This window comes from Mesoplodon bidens (assembly GCF_964165515.1).
Source record: "Mesoplodon bidens genome assembly, chromosome: 3".
NCBI lineage: Eukaryota > Metazoa > Chordata > Mammalia > Artiodactyla > Ziphiidae > Mesoplodon > Mesoplodon bidens.
This window is the reverse complement of record NC_138178.1, coordinates 102,474,265-102,496,578: the sequence shown is the minus strand read 5'-3', so window position 1 is coordinate 102,496,578 and position 22,314 is coordinate 102,474,265. Positions and strand designations below refer to the sequence as shown.

Below are 22,314 nucleotides of genomic sequence, written 5' to 3'. Positions count from 1 at the left end.
AACACTGCAACTATCACCATTAATTCCAGAACATTTTTATTACCTCCAAAAGAAACATTGTACTGAATCACTCCCCACTCACCCCTTCCTCCAGCCACTGGCAATTGCTAATCTACTTTTCATCTCTATGGATTTGCCTATTCAAGACATTTTATATAAATGGAATCATACAATATGTGGCCTTTTGTGTGGCTTTCACTGAGCATGTTTTCAAGGTTCATCCATTTTGTAGCATGTATCAATACTTTATTCCATTTTATAATAAACAATACAATAATAAACAATAATACAATGTAACAATAAATAATACAATAATATTCCATTGTATAGATACACCATATTGTGTTCATCCATTCATCAATTGATAGAACTTCTGGTTGTTTCCACTTTTTGGCTATTATTATGTTGCTATCAACAGTCAACGTACAAGTTTTTGTGTAAACATTTCTTTTCAATTCTCTTTACATACCTAAGATCAGGATTAGTAGGTCACATGGTAACTGTATGTTTTAACTATTTGAGGAACTGCCAAACTATTCTCCAAAGAAGCTGAGCCATTTTACATTCTCACCAGTAACATGTGAGGTTTCTAATTCGTCCACATTTTCACCACGACTTGTTATTCTTGGTCTTTTTAATTGCTGCCCTACTAGTGTTTGTCAAGTGGTATCTTGTGATTTTGATTTGTTTCCTTAATATTTAATGATGTTGAACATTTTTCATGTGCTTATTATTGGCCATTTGTATTTCTTTGGAGAAATTTCTATTCAGATTCTTTGGTTGGTTTTTAACTGGGTTATTTATCTTTTTTATAAATTTATTATTTATTATTTTTTTTGGCTGCGTTGGGTCTTTGTTGCTGCACGTGGGCTTTCTCTAGTTGTGGCGAGTGGGGGCTACTCTTCGTTGTGGTACACGGGCTTCTCATTGCGGTGGCTTCTCTTGTTGTGGAGCATGGGCTCTAGGCACACAGGCTTCAGTAGTTGTGGCACATGGGCTCAGTAGTTGTGGCTCGTGGGCTCTAGAGCGCAGGCTCAGTACTTGTGGCACACAGGCTTAGTTGCTCCACGGCATGTGGGATCTTCCCAGACCGGGGCTTGAACCTGTGTCCCCTGCATTGGCAGGCGGATTCTTAACTACTGCGCCATCAGGGAAACCCCTATTCATCTTTTTATTGTTGAATTGTAAGAGTTCTTTATATATTCTGGATACTAGATCCTCATCATGTTATGATTTGCAAATATTTTCTCCCATTCTATAGGTTGTCTTTTCACTTTCTTTTTTTTTTTTTAAATGAAGTTGCTTTTATTATTATCTCTTGGGTCCCACAAGTTCAATGTACCAGATACAAGAGCAACACAGATAACTCTTTTTTATTTTAATTTAATTTTTTATTTTTTTGCGGTACACGGGCCTCTCACTGTTGTGGCCTCTCCCGTTGTGGAGCACAGGCTCCGGATGCGCAGGCTCAGCGGCCATGGCTCACGGGCCCAGCCGCTCCGCGGCATGTGGGATCTTCCTGGACCGGGGCACGAACCCGTGTCCCCTGCATCGGCAGGCAGACTCCCAACCACCAGGGAAGCCCCTTCACTTTCTTGATAGTGTCCTTTTTTTTTCTTCCCCTAGTATATCTATTTATTTATTTATTTATAATTAATTAATTACTTTTTGGGCTTCATTGGGTCTTCATTGTGGCACGCAGAGTATTTTGTTGCATCATGTGGCCTCTTTGTTTCAGTGCACGGGCTTCTCTCTAGTTGTGGTGTGCAGGTTTTCTCTCTCTAGTTGTGGCACACTGGTTCCAGAGTGCGTGAGCTCTGTAGTTTGCAGCACGTGGGCTCTCCAGTTGAGGAGCATGGGCTTAGTAGTTGTGGCATGTGGGCTTAGTTGCCTGGCAGCGTGTGGAATCTTAGTTCCCCAACCAAGGTTCGAACCTGTGTCCCCTGCATTGGAAGGTGGATTCTTTACCACTGGACCACCAAGGAAGTCCTGATAGTGTCCTTTGATTTAGAAAAGTTTCAAATTTTGATGAACACTATTATTTTCTTTGGTTGATTGTGCTGTTGGTGTCATATCTCAGAAACTGTTGCCTAATCCAAGGTCACAAGATTTCCATCTGTGTTTTCTAAGAGTTTTATAGTTTTAGCTCTTAAATCTTTGACACACTTTGAGTTAATTTCTGCTATAGTGTGAGGTAGTATTCCAAATTGATTACTTTGCATGTGGATATCCAAATTGTCTTGGCACCATTTATTGAAAAAACTATTCTTTCCCCCTTTTAGTAGTCCTGGCATCCTCGTTGAAAATCAGTTGACCATAGATACATGTATTTATTTCACAACTCTCCAATTTTATTGATCTATAGATCATCTTTATGCCAGTACCACACTTTCTTGATTACTACAGCTTTGTAGTAAGTTTTGAAATCAGAAAGTGTGAGTCCTCCAACTTTTTCTTTTTCAAGATTGTTTTGGCTATTCAAGATCACTTTGCAATCTCATATGAATTTTAGTTTTGTCTTGTTCATTTGTGCAAAAAGGCTGTTGGAATTTTGACCAGAATTGTGCTGAATCTGTAGATCACTTTGGGGAGTATTGCCATCTTAGATATATTAAATTTTCCAATCCATGAACACAGAGTGTATTTCCACCTATTTGGGTCTTCTTAAATTTCTTTCCATAATGTATTGTCATTTTCAGTGTACAAGTTTTGCGATTTAAATCTACTCCTAATTATTTTTTTGATGCTATTATAAAGGGATTTTAATTTCCTTTTCAGATTATTCATTGCTAGTGTATAGAAATACAATTGATTTTTGTATATTGATCTTGTATCCCGCAACCTTGTTGAACTTATTATCTCTAATTTCTTTTTGTATGTATTGTTTAGGGCTTTATATATATATTATATCATGTAATCTAATATATATATATATGTTAGATCATGTAATCTAATATATATATAATATCATGTAATCCAATATATATATTAGATCATGCAATCTAATATATATATATTTGATCATGTAATCTAATACATATGTATTAGATCATGTAATCTAATACATATATATTATATCATGTAATCTAATATATATATTAGATCATATAATCTAATCTATATATAACATCATGTAATCTAATCTATATATATATTAGATCATGTAATCTAATATATATATGTATATTAGATCATGTAATCTGCCAATATAGTTTTTCCTCTTCCTTTTCAATATGGATGCCTTTTCCCCTCTATTCCTTATCTAATTACTGTGCCCAGAATCCAGTACAATGCTGAATGGAAGTGGTGAGAGCAGATATCCTAGTCTTGTTCCTGATCTTTGGGAAAAAACTTTCAGTCTTTTTGCCGTTTGTCATAGACATCCTTTATTAGGTTGAAGAAGGTCCTTTCCATTCTTAGTTTGTTGAATGTTTATTGTGAAAGGGTGTTGAATTTTGCCAAGTGCTTTTTCTGCATCTAATGAGATGGTCATGTGACTTTTGCCCTACATTTGGCAAAAGTCACAACCATCAATTTTGGTTGATTTTTGTATGTTGAACCAACCTTGCATTTCTGCAATAAATCTCATTTGGTCATGCTGTATAATCCTTTTTTATGGTTTGCTGGTTTAGGTTTGATAGTATTTTATTTTTGTATCTACGTTTTTTTTTTTTGGCTGAGCTGGGTCTTCATTGCAGCATATGGGTTCTTCATTGTGGGCTTCTCTCTCTAGTTGCAGCATGCGGGCTTCTCTAGTTGTGGCGCACGAGCTCCAGAGTGCACGGGCTCAGTAGTTGCGGCGTGCAGGCTCTCTAGTCATGGCACGTAGGTTTAGTTGCCCTGCGGCATGTGCAATCTTAGTTCCTCACCCAGGGGTCGAACCCATGTCCCCTGCATTGGAAGGTGGATTTTTGACTACTCGATCACCAGGGAAGTCCCTGTATCTACATTCTTTTTTTTTTAAATAAATGTATTTATTTATTTTTGTCTGTGTTGGGCTCAGTAGTTGTGGCTCACGGGCTTAGTTGCTCTGCAGCATGTGGGATCTTCCTGGACCAGGGCTTGAACCTGTGACCCCTACATTGGCAGGCGGATTATTAACCACAGTGCCTGTATCTACATTCTTACAGGTAATTTTCTTGTGATATCTTTATCTGGGTTTAGTTTTTTTTTTTTTTTTGCGCGGGCCTCTCGCTGTTTTGGCCTCTCCCGTTGCGGAGCACAGGCTCCGGATGCACAGGCTCAGCGGCCATGGCTCACAGGCCCAGCCGCTCCGCGGCATGTGGGATCTTCCTGGACTGGGGCACGAACCCGTGTCCCCTGCATTGGCAGGCGGACTCTCAACGACTGTACCACCAGGGAAGCCCTGGGTTTAGTTTTATACTGCCTTATGGAATGAGTTGGGAAGTATTCCCTTCTCTTACATTTTTTTGAAGTGTATAGTCTAGTTTTTTTTTTTTTTTGCAGTACGCGGGCCTCTCGCTCTTGTGGCCTCTCCCGTTGCGGAGCACAGGCTCCAGACGCGCAGGCTCTGGATGCGCAGGCTCAGCCGCTCCGCGGCATGTGGGATCTTCCCGGACCGGGGCATGAACCCGCGTCCCCTGCATCGGCAGGCGGACTCTCAACCACTGCGCCACCAGGGAAGCCCCTATAGTCTAGTTTTAATAGCAGCATAGTATTTCAATGAGAATATATTTAACTAGTTCCTTATTTATGGGTTTTTTGCATATAACAATTCTGCAGTGACATCATCTATGTAAACATGTACATCTGTAGTTTTTAGGTCAAAGGGTGTGTACATTTAAAATTTTTGATAGATATTGGTAATCTGGTCTCTAAAAAGTTACAAGGTATTGTTTTCATTTAAATAACCTTCATTGTTACTAAGGAAGTATGTTGTATGTGTGTGTTTATCTGTGTTGCACGTGTTTACAAATAGTCAAGAAGTCTCTGGATCTGTTTTAGACTTTGGTACTTCTTAGATGGAGTGGGGTACATCAAAATCATTCTCCTTCTCTCCCTTCCTCCCTGAGATATGTTTAGGCTTAGACAGTCCTCCAAGTGCTACCCCAAAATACCTAGGATGCTAAGTGGTGGGAGACCTGGTCTGCAGGTGGTAAACAGGGGAAAAAGGCAAGTGAGAAGATTTGTATGGGAAACAATTCAGTCTTTGCTGCCTCTATCCTTCCTATAATACTACCCAACAAACTCCAGTTTGCAGAAAAACTGTATTAAATGGGGAAAAACATTAACCTTCATTAGTCTCCCTCAATGCACAGAGGCTATTCTGCTGTGAAAGAACAGAACAGGATCCTGAGTAACCTGCAGCTAGCTGTGGCAGACGCAGAGAAGCTATATTTTCTGTCCTGGAAATAAAGATACACTAACATCAGAAGAAATATGTGCTTGCAGAAGTAAAGCCCGAAGCAGCCAGTGGAAGATTTGTACTGTCTTTATTACAGAAAATATGAGAAAATCGAAAGTACAACATTGCCTGTTTTCTTGCTTGAAGATCATATTTTCTCTGGTTTGTTTAATATCAACACTCACCACAGCTGCAGGAAATTAAATCGAACCTTTAGAAGGTATCGCATATGGACCTGGTTGGGGTTATAGACAATAAATTCGTTGTAGTTGAGGGTATAACCCTCTGGATTCAGAATTCCTGTGTCACTTGCTGGTCCCAAGGGCACTGTACTCCCATTCCTGCCAAATGGAAGAATGTGTGTCAACATCTGCCTCTGGTTCAGAAGTTTGAATAGAGAAAGTAGAGAGTCTTATCTGTCCAAAAGGAGTTATCTGACCCTCCAGGCTCTGAGTACTTACAAGGTGATGGCGCACGTAGGACTGGGAGCCATCTTGCCCAGCCCCTTGGTGCTGTGTTTGCCCTGAAGTAATCCTTCTGCCTCTGGATTGGCCCCTAGTAGCTCATTACACTGACCTAGAGCTACCTGCAAAGAAAAGGATCTTTAAATGACCACATCCTACTGAAATGAATGGCCTAAAGCCAAACAGAAAACTCCATCAGTACTTTCTTCTACTCCAGCAGAAGAATCGAATGCAGTGGAAATTGCACTTGGCTTCCCTCTCAGGTTCTCCCAGGTGAACCTCTTGGTTCTGTGGCTGAACTTTTCTCTTTGGAAAAATAGGAACTAATAATAAACTAGAAATCACGGATGTGTTCCTGCCTTACCTCTGACAGGAGCAGAAGTCCAGTATCCTTTAGGCGAGTGGCAAAGCAGTAATTGGCACTCTTGGAAGACATGTCAGCAAAGTAGATTCCTTTTCCAAACTGAAACACATAAATAAAAAACAAGGTCAACTGCCTAACCCATTGTGTTAGAAGGGAGGCTCATACCACTGACCCTGTGTTTTATTATCTTAAATACAATATAGACCCTTCTCCATTTCCCCTCACAATTCTGTTCCAAGAGAAGGCAGAAGCATCAATGAATCTCTGCTTTCTGGGGAGAAAGGAGGGATATCCTTAGGAATTTAAGAAAGGAAGGTCACAGTCAATGCCAGGTCACCACCTAATCCTAACCTAGGGAAAAAAAAGGGCGGGGGGGAAGGACTGAGAAAATTGTATTCTTTTCCCTTGTACCTACTTCCAGGGTTCAATTTCTACTCACCATGTAACCTGTGATGGGAGCCTCGGGTGGGGCGATTCGAAGCCCGTGGCTCAGGATTCCCACCCAGTTACTCAGCCTGGAACCATGCCATAGCAGCATCCTAAGGAAGAGCCAATATTATTGTACTCTCTCTTGCTCTCCTGCAAATATAGGCCATAAGCATAAAAAAAACACCAACAGCTGTCTCCGCTCTCCTTCTCTATAAGTTCCATAACTGCGCTTCAGGCAAGGGAATGTCTTCCCAAACCCAAAGCTAAATGGAGACCTGTTATGAAGGTCCTCTCTGAAGGCTTCTTTCTCACCCTCCTTCTCTACTTCAAAAACATCCAGCAAGGTCATGGTATAGCCACTGTGTGTGGGAGCATGCGTAGACTGTAGGTACTGGGAAATCACCTGTGAAGAAGAATGAAAGAAATGGCTGATGCAGGCTCTATAAGAGACCACGGTGAGCTGAAGAACCTCAGGGCTTCTGGTATAAATTGGCCCAAATGGTCTCACAAGGACAGCTAGAAAGAGCCCTACCTTCCCAATTCCTAGTAAATAGAAGTTCTGCCCTAAAGTTTTCTCTTAACCAGAAGTAGTCAGAGAACAGAGGGATGGGGAAGGGTGGATCATTTATTTTGTTATGAAAATAAATGATCATTTTTCTTACTTTGAACTCATAACTCTCATGGTCTAAAGGGTGCAAAGCACAATGTAGCTTTCTATAGTGTTGGTCCAGTGGGTGTTCTGGGCTTTGCAGTTCTGTCTTCACCAGTTTAATGGCAATTTCAATGTCTCCCAAAGCCTGACAAGATGAGACAGAAAATCAGTGTGGGAGAAACCTGGGACAAGAGATGTAATACTTCCCAATCCACACATATCTCACCTCTAGTAGCTGTACTTTGTCTGACAGTTCTTTCTCTGTCCGGATTAATGGAGGGGTACGGAGTCTAGGACAGAGATATAACCAATAATTAATTCTCTGATGTGTGGCCAAAAGGCACATGACTAAAAATAACAGACTAAAGATAGGTCCTTTAGGAAATAGGTATAAGAAACTGGGGTTTTCCATTTGATAGAGATCTGTAAGAGATTTTAACTTCCAAATATATAAAGAGATATTATGCATATACTCTGAGTAGGATAAAATGAACAAGCTATATAGATTTTGACATTTGGGACTAGAGTTAAAATTCCTTTTTATGGGAACTTTTTAAAAATAAGATGTATTGACATCAATAAGGAATAGTTTGGATGAAGTCCTATCTAGAGGCAGAAATATACCTATTGACCAATTGGGGTTATTTCTAGGTCACAGGCTTCTATAAAGCAATAGAGGAATAAAAATAAAGTAAGCACCAGAATGCAGAATCCACAAAGATAAAATGTACTTTATATACCTCATATCCTTTGAGTTCACAGAAATGGCGTTAGTGTGTTACTGTCACCTTAAAGAACAGGAAACAGGGTGATAGGCCTGAAGGTGTTTTACATGTTGGTTGGATAGCTAGACCCACTGTCTCTTGAGTTGGTAACTTCCACTTTGTCAGAGAATATGGTTGTAATCAGGCCAGGAGATCACATCCCCTACCCATAAGCTGATTAAATAGGCTATCGATAAATCATTTTGGCTCTACAGCTCTTCAAGATGATCGTTTCCTTAGAACTGAAGCATTAAAAAGATTACAGTTGCTGCTGAGTGATGTAGGGGCCATGGCTGGGCAGGATGCCAGAGTGAAGTAACAGCACAGGCCTTACCCGAAGTCATGCGGGATTCTGGTGTAGAAGTCACTGCATGCTTCCATGAGAGCTCGTCCATGCTGGCCAGCCCGAATACAATCCTCAATCTTCCTAAGAGACTGGTAACCGGCCTTGATTTGTGCCACGGTCAGCTTCCCTGCAGACCCAGCCAGAGGTCAGACTCCACAACTAGGGTCCCAGCCTGTTAAATGTATCTGTGTCCCTGCCCAACAAAGACTCTCACCTTTCAACTTTCAAACTTCTTCTTCCTCCCCCCACGCAACCTCTCACCCCCAATCTCTCTTTCTTTATTCAGTAATATCAGCAAGCTTTAAATCATGATGGTGATAAAATATCCCGGTAAAGGAACTAGACTATGAAGTGAGAATGTAGGAGAGAATCTGAAGTCCTACCAAGTGGGGCTTTCTTGGTGTCATATTTCATTTCTACCATCATCTCTTCCATGGCCTGGACATTACAGATCAACTTTATCAGCTCCTGGACACGAAGATCTAGCTGTGACTCTGGTTTCAAGGGGGATTTGAGAGATTCACCTTTATTTGTTTCCTCTTCACTCTACAGCAAAAAAAAAAAAAAAAAAAAAAAAAGTCATAAAATCTGAAAGGATCTATTTTACGCTCCCTGCGAGGACTGGCTCTACAATATTCCTGGCAGGTCAACATCGGCCTCTGCTTGAACACAGGCCCATTCCATTATTAACCTAGTTAGAGTACTCAGTGTGACTTCCACCTTCTAGTCCTCCTTCTGCTTCCCATAGTTAAACACTCAGAGTAAATCTAAAAGGCCCTCCAAATATGATGTCATTAAGTATGTAAAGAAGCTATTGTATCTCAAATCTTCTCACCTTAAAAAGACTGGTTTTCCATTTTTCAGATATGTGACAGTTTTCAGGACAGATCCTTTTAGCATCCTGGTTATAACTCAGCGTTCAAAATTAAATTTTTTTTTAAACTGTGGTATATAACTAGAAGTGAAGGCAACTCTCAATCTACTTTTATCAGTTTGACTATTTATTACTCCTCTCTTGATTCATAATATTAAACTTCTGGAAATAGGACCTAAGATTTTATAAGAACCTTAGTAAATAACAGAGACTAGGACCTCATCTAAGTCACTCTGCTAGACTTCACCCTGGTTAAGAGGAAACAGTTCTTCCCTAGACGTATAGTCAGAGTTTACCTGAGTATTGGTGGTATAGTCCATTTGTAGCATATCATATTTTCCAGGCACCTTCTCAAACTTCTCACGATCCTCCCAATTATTTTTTGTTTTGTCAAGGAATCTGTAAAGTTCAAGGTGGTGAGAAAATCTTACAAACAAGGGTCTACTACTAGGGATGGGCTTACAATTATTTCCTAAGAACATCTTCAAACTCTTTATTTCCTGCGACATCAATTTTCCATAAATCTGGATTCTGAATTAGGACCCTGAATGGACAGAAAAGCTCTAGACACAAAGGGAACAAAAAAAATGGGAAAAAAGGATGCTTGAGCTTCCCAAAGGCCCCAAACATCACAAACGTCGTTGAGATTTAAGACAAAAGATCCCTATCCAATCCTTTTCTCTGAAAGAAACATTCCCAGAGACTCCAGACATTTTTTCATATCATAGTAAAATAATTTTTCAAACTGTAGCTGAATAGTCTCATCTCATTTTCCCCAAATTTCCTAAATTGTTTGTCATGTGCTAAATATATTAGCTTCTTCTCTTTTTAGTCAATTTCACGGTTCCAGGTGATTTAATCACTAACTAAGGATGCAGTTTGGTGTTCCGATCATACAGTGTCACAGTGGAAAGACATTATCGTTTAGGCGAAATCACACTTATTATAAAATTCTTAAAGAAGAGATATCCAAGAAGAAGAAGGATATTTTTTTGCACTCATTTCTTAGCACTCACTTCTTTTGAAAGATTTCCTTGGCCTTGTTGAGGTCCCCAGAACAAGCCACCAAGCTGTGCTGCCCCATTTTCCCAACTGCAAAGTAAATGCCACATGTAAGATGGTTCTCTGCCCCCCAACCCAAGAACAGTTCTCTGATAGCAACAAGCCAGCTCTCTAAGGTCTCTCCGCTTAGCATCTGACAAATGGGCAGGAAGGGAAGAAGGAAAAGGTGAAAGGGCTTAGGGAACTGATCCTGTTGCGTCTGAACAGCACTAGCAGCCCAATTGCAGGAGAGTTCTCAGCCTCAACAGGCTGCTAGTAGTTTTTCTGATGGGAACTTGCAAATGAGGATGCTGGCCACTCCCCAGTTTCAAGCAGCACAGTTTGATTCCCAAGCCTCTGACAGGTTAGAGAAACTCCACTTCACCAGTTTAAACCCAGGGGATCCTTTGGCTACTCACTTTCTGAATAATAATTCATAAAATCCACAATAAAAGTTATCACCTCGGCCCCATCTCATCCAAACACTGAAGTTCCTCTGTGCATCATCTTCTAACAGCTGGATCAGATAATACTTGTTGTTGTTGAACTGGAGATTGGTCTACGATGATAGAAATATGAACATAAAAGGACAGAAGTTTGCAAATGGAAGCTACATAAACTAATGACTCTTCCTTGGTCATAGGTACCAGTAATTGCCATGAGGAAAGGACAGCAAGGGACAAGAAAATCAGGTTCATGTAAGAGTAAGGATATAAGAAAGGAGGAAAAGGGTTTCTATATTAAACTTTGAGTTCCTAGGAATTAAAGGCTGGAAGCTTCCTAAAACCTCTACCCAACCTCAAATATCATCACTTCCCTCCATACATGTTTCCGAGGCCATATGTATTTTCCAGCTCCCAATCCATTCCCAATAACTATTTTCCAAGTGAAAACAATTTTGATGCCCCAAAGATGTGTAACTATTATGCTTGTTTGTTTAGACAATTTATTCTTCAATAGTTCCACTTACAGCTCCGGTTTGTCAGCTGCAGCAATCCGACAATGAGCTGAGAGCAGGATGTAAGGAGGGGAGGGAGGATAGGCAGAAACCACTGCCACATCTGCCCCGTACCTAACGTGACCTGAGCTGGAGACATTCAGAGAAAATGTGACTAGTATCTAAAAAGCGGTATCCTGTGAGTAACTTACTCTGAGTGAAGAGAGTGAGCAGTCCATGATAAGGAACAGCAGCTTGTGCTGTAAGGCCAAACCCTGGTCATCAAGGCAGTCTTCTTTGTTAAGTGTGTTTCCTGTTCCTACCTCCTGTCTGCTCACATTATAAAGTCGCAGATGGTAGAACAAAATGGGGCCTTAGGATCTTTTCTATCTGCTCATGATATTTTAACTGAAAAAGGTGGTAATAAAAGAATACTAGGTAGCTGTTAAAAGTATATATGGGGCTTCCCTGGTGGCGCAGTGGTTGAGAATCTGCCTGCTAATGCAGGGGACACGGGTTCGAGCCCTGGGCTGGGAGGATCCCACATGCCGCGGAGCAACTAGGCCCGTGAGCCACAACTACTGAGCCTGCGCATCTGGAGCCTGTGCTCCGCAACGAGAGGCCGCGATAGTGAAAGGCCCGCGCACTGCGATGAAGAGTGGCCCCCGCTTGCCACAGCTAGAGAAAGCCCTCGCACAGAAACGAAGACCCAACACAGCAAAAATAAATAAATTAATAAACTCCTACCCCCAACATCTTCTTTAAAAAAAAAAAAAAGTATATATTATACAGAGTGGAGGCCAGTCTTGGCCAATGAACTTCTGAGTGTCGGAAGTGTGCTATATTAACGGCAGGATTTTTGCTAACACCAGTAGAGCTTGCCTCCGTGACTGGAGTTTGATAGTACTCGCTGCCACAGGCAAAAAAAAAAAAAGTATATATGATAGATCAATCAATTCAAATATGAAGACATATTCAGGAAATACATTAACCAGGCATGTGTAGTATCTATCCAAAACAACAAAAATAAACAAAGAGAAAAAAGATTAAAAAGAAAAAAATTGGATATCAGCATCATGGTGGACAAAAGATGCTCCCTTCATCTCTCCCCTTCAATCTACAACCAGTAAAAAAAATCCACAACTCAACAAAGGTGCCTCTGTCTTACACTCCAGGATGCCAGAGAATTCCACACATCTGTACATCTAAAGGTAGGTGGACTGGGACACATAGAGGAGGTGGAACCAGGGCAACAGTGGAGGCGGTGCCTGCGATTCCGTGCCCCCAGAGAACCTGGCAGCAGCAGATGAGGCGGTGCACAGGACTCTGGCGTCCTGGCTGCAGTGGTGCTGGCAGCCACAGGTAACTTGGTAGCAGTGACAGGGGAGCCATGGAGGGCCCGTGACTCTGGCCCCTGCACCTTCACCCTCAGTGGCAGCTCCCGGCTAAACATAATACCAGACAACTCAGAGGCACTGGCGAGCCGGCTCCCCGCGCCTTTTCCTGTGACTTAGGAGATCCCAGACGAACAGAGGCTCCTGCCATCCTGGTGCCCCAGGTGGTGACGCCAGTGACAGCAGCAGCAGCAAAGCACCAATGACCTTGGAGGCACAACAGTGATAAGGAGGGCACCAGGTGACCCCTGACAGAGGTGGTGGAGGGTGGAAAGTGCTCTCAAATGTAACTAGAGGCAGGTCCGGTAAGAGAAACCAAAATCTTGTGTTACAGCGCCACCTACTGGAAAACAAAAGAAATGCCTCTAATTTCTAACCTGTTGAATCCTCAGAATCAAGATTTTAAAAAAAGCTTTACCTAAAGAAGAGCGGTGTTTGCTACTTCAGACGTACTGGCAGAGGAACAACTCATCAAACACCACGAAGAACCACAGTTACAGTGTATCATGAAAAGAAAATGACAATTTTCCAGAAACCAAACTTAAAGTCATGGAATATTGTGATCTAACTGATAGAGAATACAAAATAACTCATGAAGAAGCTCAATGAGCTAAAAGAAAACTCAGAAAGGCAGTTCAATGAGCACAGGAATAAAATTAATGAACAGAAGGAATACTTGTCTGAAGAGATTAAACCTATAAAAGAACCAAGCAGAAAGAAATAATAGCTGAGAACTTCCTAAACCTGGGGAAGAAAATTGATAGACCGCTCCATGAAGCTAAGAGAGCATCTAATTCCCTCAACACAAAAAGATTTTCTCCAGGACACGTTATATTAAGACTGTCAAAAGTCGATGACAAAAGAAGAGTTTTAAAGGCAGCCAGGGAAAAAAGTATGATTACCTATAAAGGAATATTTATTAGGCTATCAGCAGATTTTTCAGAACAAACTCTAGAGGAGTGGAATGACATTCTCAAAATACTGAAAGATAAAAACTGTTAGCCAAGAATACTCTACCTAGCAAAGTTATCATTCAGATATGAAGGAGAAAAAAGGCTTTCCCAAACAAAAGTTGAGAGAGTTCATCACCACTACACCTACTTTACAAGAAATGTTGAAAGGAGCTCTTCTACTTGAAAGAAAAAGACAAAGGTACACAAAACTTTGAGTAAGGTGATAAACAGAATCAGAAAATTACAACTCTATCAGAATAGGTTTAAACAGCATAAAGGGTAAAGGGGAAAAAAGCAGAAAAAACAACTATAGCTACTTCAATTTGGTAACAAACTTACAACATAAAAAGGGATAATTTGAGACAACAAATACATAAAAGGGGAAGAAGAAGAGGATGGAAGCCATATAGTCAAATGAAGATGCTATCAGCAGAAAAAGGACTATTTTATCTAAGAGACGTTTATACAAACCTCATGATAACCACAGAGCATAAATCTAGAGCAGAGGCACTAAACATTAAAAAAAAAGGAAACTGAGAAAAACATCATAGAAAACCACCAAACCAAACTGGCAAACAGAAACACAAGGAAAAAGAAACAATGGAGATACAGAACAACCAGAAAACAAAAGACGAAATGACAATACTAAGTCTTCATCTATCAATAATCATCCTAAATGTAAATGTATTGAATTCACCAATCAGAAGACACAGAGTGGGGCTTCCCTGGTGGCGCAGTGGTTAAGAATCCACCTGCAGGGGACACAGGTTCGAGCCCTGGTCCGGGAAGATCCCACATGCTGCAGAGAAACTAAGCCCGTGCGCCACAACTACTGAGCCTGCGCTCTAGAGCCCACGAGCCACAACTACTGAGCCCGCATGCCACAACTACTGAAGCCCACACGCCTAGAGCCCATGCTCCACAAGAGAAGCCACCACAATGAGAAGCCCACGCACCACAACGAAGAGTAGCCCCCGCTCGCTACAACTAGAGAAAGCCCGCGTGCAGCAACGAAGACCCAATGCGGCCAAAAAATAAAATAAATTAATTAATTAAAAAACAAACAAACAAAAAAAACCCCGCAAAAGACACAGAGTGGCTGGAGGGATTAAAAAATAAGATCCACCTATATGCTGCCTCCAGGAGACTCAGCTCAGCTCTAAAGACAAACAGGCTCAAAGTGAAGGGATGGAAGATGATACTCCAAGCAAATGGCAGCCAAAAGAAAGCAGGTGTAATTAATACTCATATCAGGCAAAATACACATCAAGAAAAAAGTTAACAAGGGACAAAGATGGACATTACATAATGATAAAGGGGACAATTCATTAAGAAGACAAGTTTTTCAATATATGTACACCTAATTCAGGAGCACCAAAATATGTAAAGCAATTATTAAGAGACCTAAAGGAAGAAACTGACAGCAACATAATAATAGTTGGGGACTTTTAACACCCAAATTACATCAATGGATAGATCATCCAGATAGAAGGTTAATAAGGGAACAGCAGCCTTAAATGAAACATTAGATCAGATAGATTTGATAGATTTGTACAGAACACTGTATCTAAGTGCAGCAGAATACACATTCTTCTCAAGTACACAAGGAACTTTCTCAAAAATAGATCATATTGATATGTTGAGGTACAAAACAGGTCTCAATAAATATAAGAAGACTAAAATCTTTTCTGATCACGTGAAACTACTACAACAATGTAGAAATCAACTACAAGAAGAAAGCTGGAAAAATCACAAATATGTGGAGACTGAACAACATGCTACTGAACAACTATTGGGTCAACAAAGAAATCAAAGGAGAAATTAAAAATACTAAAGATGAAATGAAAATAAGACATACCAAAATCTATGGGATGCAGCAAAAGTGGTATTAAAAGGTAAATTTAAAGCAATACAGGCCTACCTCAAGAAACAAGAAAAATCCTGAATAAACAATCTAACCTCATACCTAAGGGAACCAGAAAAAGAGCAAATGAAGCCCAAAGTCAGCAGAAGGAAGGAAATAATAAAGATCAGAGTAGGAATAAATGAAATAGAGACTAAAAAGACAATAGTAAAGATTAATGAAACTAACAGCTGGTTCTTTGAAAAGATAAACAAAATTGACAAACTTTTAGCTAGACTCAGAAAAAAAAGGGATAAGGCTCTGATAAATAAAATCAGAAACAAAAGAGGGGAAATAACAATGAGTACCACAGAAATACAAAGGATTATAAAAGAATATTATGACTAGCTATATGCCAACAACTGGACAACCTAGAGGAAATTGACAAATCTTAGAATCATACAACCTTCCAAGACTAAATCATAAAGAGATAGAAAATGTGAATAGACCAAACCCTAGTAAAGAGACTGAAATAGTAATTAAAAAACCTCCCCCAAAACAAAACATTACCCTGATATCAAAACCAGACAAGGACAACACAAAAAAGAAAATTAGAGGCCCATATCTCTGATGAGCATAGAGAACTGTATGGTGACAGATGGGAACTAAATTTTCAGTGGTGAGCACCCTGTAATGCTTACAGAAGTAGAAATCTAATGTTGCACGTGTGAAATTTATATAATGTTATAAACCAATGTTACCTCAATAAAAAGTAAATTTAAAAAAATTAATAAACTTAACTACATAAAAATGTAAAACTTCAGTAAGGGCAAAAAGTATACCATAAGGAAAATCAAGAGGCAAATGACAAATCTGGAAAATATATAAGCAATTTATATTATAGACAAAGGACTATCCTCCATATTATATAAAGTTCCTCAAAGCCCATAAGAAAAAAGACCAACAACCTATCAGAAAATGATATGAACAGAGGGTTCATAGGTTCAGTAAAAGACATAAAATCTGCTAAAAGATCTGCTTTTCATAGAGGACTCCACTATCAGGTAGAGTGCTCTAGGGCTGAGTACTTGGGAGTATGAACCCTTAGGGGCTAATATAAGGGACTTCAGAATTAAAGATTTGGGCACTGGGACACTGTCAACAATAATTATCAAGAAGAAATTCTCATAAATAAAATAGTTTCTTCCCTTACCTGATTTAGCATGACATCATAGACATCATTTCCTTCACAGTATACATGGGCCTAGAGAGAAAAGAAAAAAAGTGACATTTGTACAGTCACAGCCCTGATGAGATCCTAAGCGAGGCTCTAAATTTTCTTATGCCTTGAGGTAGTATTCTCCCACTCTACCAACATGCATCTTCCAGGGAAAGAAATGCAAAAGTATGTTCTTCTACACATAAACTGTCATTCCTATGATGAAAACATGTTGCCTTTTTGTAATTACAGAAATACAAATCAGTCTTACTCAGTTAAAGGAAACCTGTTCCAGAGGAAGCCTTTCTTCTGTATTCTTCAAATCCTTTTCCCATTCATCAGTAACTCATGCCATACATACCAGGGCAGTTTCTCATTAGAACATTGATAATGATACAATTTTCTAACTGAGAAAGAGAATGAGGTGTGGAAAGCTGATGATGACTCCAGAAGTTAACCATGCTAAAAAACACCCTGATGATTACCCCCAAACCCCACCCCTGCCATCACTCAGCCTTGGAGAGAGTTAATCACTAGTAATATTTGGAGAGCATTCCTAAAATGGATACTAGCAATGTTCCAGACAGGAATCCCAATAACAAATGAACAACTGCTCCCTGAGAAATCAATGGGAGTCTCTCACCTTCCCCACCTTGGCTGTGCACTCTGGGTCCACTGGAGCTTTGCCCTTTAACAGCAAGGTCTTCACAGACTCTGAGGAAAGACAGATATGTACCACATCTACTTGTATGGGAATCAAAAATATCTGTCATGGTTAGACAGAAACCTGTCATAATTAACTTTGCCCTTCCCAAGCACTCCTGATCTGCCCAGGTCTCAGTTCATCTCAAATACAGGAAACTGAAGATTTTGAGAAAGTAGGTGAGTCCTGTGGTATGCCCCAAAGATAGAAAGTTAATTATATCTTCAAGAAAGGAAGAAATAAGAGTTGAAAAAACAAGATACCCACCCCCCCGACCCTCACCCTTCCCAGAGACCCCCTTGCTGGCCCAGGTGCTCCCTGGCCTATGTATGTCGGGGAGCTGACCTTGCTTGTCTTCCGTCCTGTCATTATCAGCCTTTCCTCCAGCCACAGGCTCCTTTTTCATCTTCTGGCATTTTCGAATTTTCTTTGCAGGTGGAGGGTCTTCTGTAGCTGTTTTGCCATTATTAACTCTTTCAGCTTCATTCAATGATACAGAATGGGCAAGAAGCATGGGCAAAGAAGCAAAAGAAAGAATGAGTACACACTGAATATGATGCTACTTTGAAAAAACATCTTTTTAAAGAAATAGATTGAGGTGGTTTTGTAAATTTACAAAGAAATAATTACTGCCACACCACTGTTCTTGAAAACAGTATGAGTTCCTGAATTGCTATTCTAGCCACATAAAACTAAACAAAGCAAAATGGAGCCTTGAGGTCCTTGTGAGCTCATGGCCTGAGGCATGAGTCTCATAGCCTGCTGATCTCTTCCGTTTACTTGTGCCCCAATACCACCCAAATATCTATCCTCAAACTACCTAAGGTGGTATGAGATAATGGTTACTAGAGTGCTCTGGAGTCTGTGCCTAACTTAGAGCCCAGCTCTGTCTCTTCCAGCTGTTTAATGGTGCAGAAGTTATTTCATCTCTTAGTACCTCAGTTGCCCCAACTGATAAATCCAGAGGAAGACAACACAGTACCGAATTTGTGGGGTGGACCTATGCACGTAAGAACACAATACACAGAGTATGATATCTCATAATAAGTCAGTTCTAAGAGTTGCATTTTATTATCTCTGAAACTGGGATGCATTTTACCATGGATGACTTATAAGTAGTGAATCATGTTTTAATTGGAAGCGTGTCTCCTTGCTTAGTGGTACATAAAACAATGATGCACCTTACAATTAATTTTTTTTAACTGGATGACATTAGGTATTTAAGATAGTGCTGGCACTAAGTTAGTTGTTACAGGTCAACAAGCTGTTATACACAGTTCTGTAATCACAAAAGCTCTTGAGAACAGAACATTTCAAAGTTCGGTACCAAGACAAGTGCTGGTTCAGGCGGCGATGGAAGTAGGAAGGGCTATAGCAGAGGGCACCGTTCCTTTTCCGACTTCCCGCCCCCCAACTTTCTGCCCCCAACAATGCACTCCAAACCTCGCGCCCGGCCGCCGCCTGTCCCCCGCCGCCGCCGAGCTGCCATGGAGCCAGAACGCTGATGTCATCAACCCTCTCCCAAGTATCGCCGGCTCAGTCAAAAGGCGGGAGCACGTAATGCGCGTGCGTCCCAGCGAGGAGTTTCCAGGGGAGGTACGCTCCGCAGTATTTGCATGTCGCAATGTGTTGCGGGAAGTCACCATAACCTACAAATGTATTTAGGGTTGGGAGCCTTATAAGGCGGGCGAAGGTAAGCTTTCGGCATAGGGCGGAGAGAAGCTCATCGATGGGGCCACAAGCTGAGTGCGGGTAGTCACTCCGTCCCATGTCCCTTGGGAAGGTCTGAGACGAGGGCCAACAGCGGCCCTAACAGGGCTCTCCCTGAGCTGCGGGGAGGTGAGTTCCCAGAGAACGGGGCTCCGTGCGAGGGACAGACTGGGCAGGAGATGCCATTGATCCCGCCCTTGGGGAGGGACTTGGCGGATGCCTCCTTAGCCGGAGCTTGGAACAGACTCACGGCCAGCGAAGTGAGTTCAATGGCTGAGGTGAGGTACCCCGTATGGGGGCCTCATAACCCAATTCAGACTACTCTCTCCCCCGTCCTCTTTTGGGCTGTCTTCGGAAGGTCTGAGTACGCACGCAGACGTTTAGGGATGTAAGGGGCGTGGAAGCTACAGAGAATGCTAATGAACTCAGAACACCTGGTCAAGTGAACCTTAGAAAAGGTGGGTACCACCACCCCGCTGGGAGCATATGTCTCAGACCCTCTGAATTAAAAACTGAGAGTCTGCATTTTTAACAAGAACAACCAGTGTACTGGTGATTTTCATGTAGATTATAGATATTTATTCATTACTTCAGCACATTTATTGGACACCTTGGTGGGTTCTGGGGATATGGTAGTTCAGCCAAAATAGACATGGTTCATGTCTTAATGGACCTTAGAGTCTAGTTGGGGACAGACATTAATCAAGTAATTACACAAGCAAAAGTACAGCAGCAACAAGCGCTATAAGAAATACACAGTACTAAGGGAAGTTCTAATGGGAGAACAAACTGGGGAACTCATCACTAAGTAAATGACAGGAGTTAAGCTGTATCAGAAGAATCAGTAAGTAAAGAGAAGAGACAAGGAGTGGCTGGAGCAATGAAAGCGGGAAGTGTGGTGTGAGAGGAGCTGGAGAGGCAGCCAGGGCCCACAGCAAGCCAGGCTTTCCAGGTCAAGGCTAGAATTGTGATTTGTTCTAATACGGATGTGTGTGTGTGTGTGAACTACAGATGGATTAAGGACTGACATTCAAAAACAAACTTGAAAACTCTTAGGTGGAAAATACACGTAAAAGACATAGAGAACAGACTTGTGGTTGCCAAGGGGAAGAGAGGTGGGGGAGGGAAGGATTGGGAGTTTGCCATTAACAGATGCAAACTAATATATATAGGATGGATAAACAACAAGGTCCTTATGGTATAGCACAGGGAACATTGTATTCAATATCCTGTGATAAACCATAATGGTAAAGAACATGAAAAAATATGTATCTATAACTGAGTCACTTTGCTGTACAGCAGAAATTAACACAACGTTGTAAATCAACTATACTTCAGTAAAATTTAAAGAAAATACACATAGATATCTTTTAGACCTTGAGAGAAGGGACGGGTTTCTAAAGACACAAACGTCATTGAGTATGAGAGAAAATATCGATAAATTTAATTATATTAAAATTGAGAAATTTTGTTCACCAAAACATGTAAAGTTTAGAAAGAAGAGAATAAATTTTTCTCATTATTTGCATGTGGTTTGATTATGGATAAAAAATCCAGAAGAAACTGGGGGATAAATTTTTTAACTCAATAAGGAAGCTTAGCAAGGCTGCTAGAAAGTAACATGTAAGAGTAAATTTTATCTTTATAAAAGAGCTTCAAACAAGGAGAAACAGAATTTTTAGGAAAGATACCAGTTATAATAACATAAAAGCATATTAAGTACTTAGGAATAAATCTAAGAAAATGTAAGTGTTAACAAATGTTTGTTGGATTGGATGGGATTGGTTAATCTGTTTCTGAGATATGTCAAAGCCTGTTGCATCTGACTTAATTATGGCACAAACAAGCTAGACTGGTCTAAAAGGCATTAATTTGGAAATAGGAACACAATAAAAATCAAAGTTTATTAAAATAGTTAATACTGAGTAGAGCTTTCTTTGTGTACTAGACATTGAGCTAAGTGCTCTCTACATGCATAACCTCATTTAATCTTTATAATGATAACAGCTAGAATTTATTTAGTCCGTACTATGCTATGAGCTTTACATATATTATTTAATTCTCACAACAACCCTACAGGGCAGGTATTATTACTATCTCCATTTTACAGTTGAGGAAATTGAACTTTAGAAAAATGTAAGTAATTTATTCAAGGTCACACAGTGTATTGGTTTGCTAGGGCTGCCGTAACTAAGAAGTACAGACTGGGTTGCTCAAGCAGCAAAAATTTATTTTCTCAAAATTCTGAAGGCTGTTAAGTCCAAGATAAAGGTGTCGGCAGTGTGGGTTTCTTTCTTTTTTAAAATTAATTAATGGCTGCGTTGGGTCTTCGTTGCTGCGCGCGGGCTTTTCTCTAGTTGTGGTGAGCGGGGGGTACCCTCCGTTGCGGTGCGTGGGTGGTGCTTTCTCTTGTTGCGGAGCATGGGCTCTAGGCGCGTGGGCTTCAGTAGTTGTGGCTCGCGGGCTCTAGAGTGCAGAGCTCAGTAGTGGTGCACGGGCTTTGTTTGCTCCGCGGCATTTAGGATCTTCACCCATGTCCTCTGCATTGGCAGGCGGATTCTCAACCACTGCGCCAGCAGGGAAGCCCCAGTGTGGCTTTCTTATAAATCCTTTCTCCTTGGATTGCAGGTGGATGTCTTCTTCCAGTATCTTTCCTGCTAAGCCTGTTAACTTGAATATTACCCTGAGGGTAAGTTCTAACTTGAGTAGATCTAGACTGTTTATAATGAAACCTGTCACCTTGCAAAAATTAACCATGTTGAGGTCACAAAGGATACGAAATTATCCCAAAGGAATGAAAATTGTTTGCAGTAGGTCCAACTAAACAAGAATGTGTGTAAATAGCTCGAATTAGCCCATGTTTGCTTGTGCTAAGTATAGTAAAAGAAAACTTGGTTTAAAAAGTTTAATCTAGGGCTTCCCTGGTGGCTCAGTGGTTGAGAGTCCGCCTGCCGATTCAGGGAACACGGGTTCGTGCCCCGGCCCAGGAAGATCCCACATGCCGTGGAGCGGCTGGGCCCGTGAGCCATGGCCGCTGAGCCTGCGCGTCCGGAGCCTGTGCTCTGCAACGGGAGAGGCCACGACAGTGAGAGGCCCGCGTACCGCAGGCTAAAAAAAAAAAAAGTTTAATCTAAAAACAGTGCAAGTAGCATCATTGGTCCTTAAAGAGGCAACGAAGGGGGGGTGTTGCATCATTTCAGCACCTTTTAGGGTAAAGGAGGAGGGAATCATCATTAGCCAATCAGGCTCTGAGGCC

The 22,314-nt window shown here is 41.0% G+C and overlaps 1 protein-coding gene across 1 annotated transcript; it reads right to left on the bottom strand.

Moving 5' to 3' along the window:
- Positions 1–5,436: 5,436 nt before the first annotated feature.
- On the bottom strand, positions 5,437–18,888 carry PARP2 (poly(ADP-ribose) polymerase 2). Its single transcript, XM_081229047.1, has 16 exons — positions 18,792–18,888; positions 17,694–17,828; positions 17,289–17,359; positions 16,640–16,690; positions 10,762–10,858; positions 10,275–10,350; positions 9,555–9,657; positions 8,768–8,930; positions 8,373–8,511; positions 7,501–7,564; positions 7,285–7,419; positions 6,898–7,025; positions 6,633–6,732; positions 6,194–6,292; positions 5,827–5,951; positions 5,437–5,706 (listed from the first exon to the last, which is right to left on the bottom strand). The coding sequence occupies exons 1-16, from the start codon at positions 18,835–18,837 to the stop codon at positions 5,547–5,549; spliced, it is 1,692 nt and encodes a 563-aa protein (XP_081085173.1). The 5' UTR covers positions 18,838–18,888; the 3' UTR covers positions 5,437–5,546.
- Between the last annotated feature and the right edge of the window lie 3,426 nt (positions 18,889–22,314).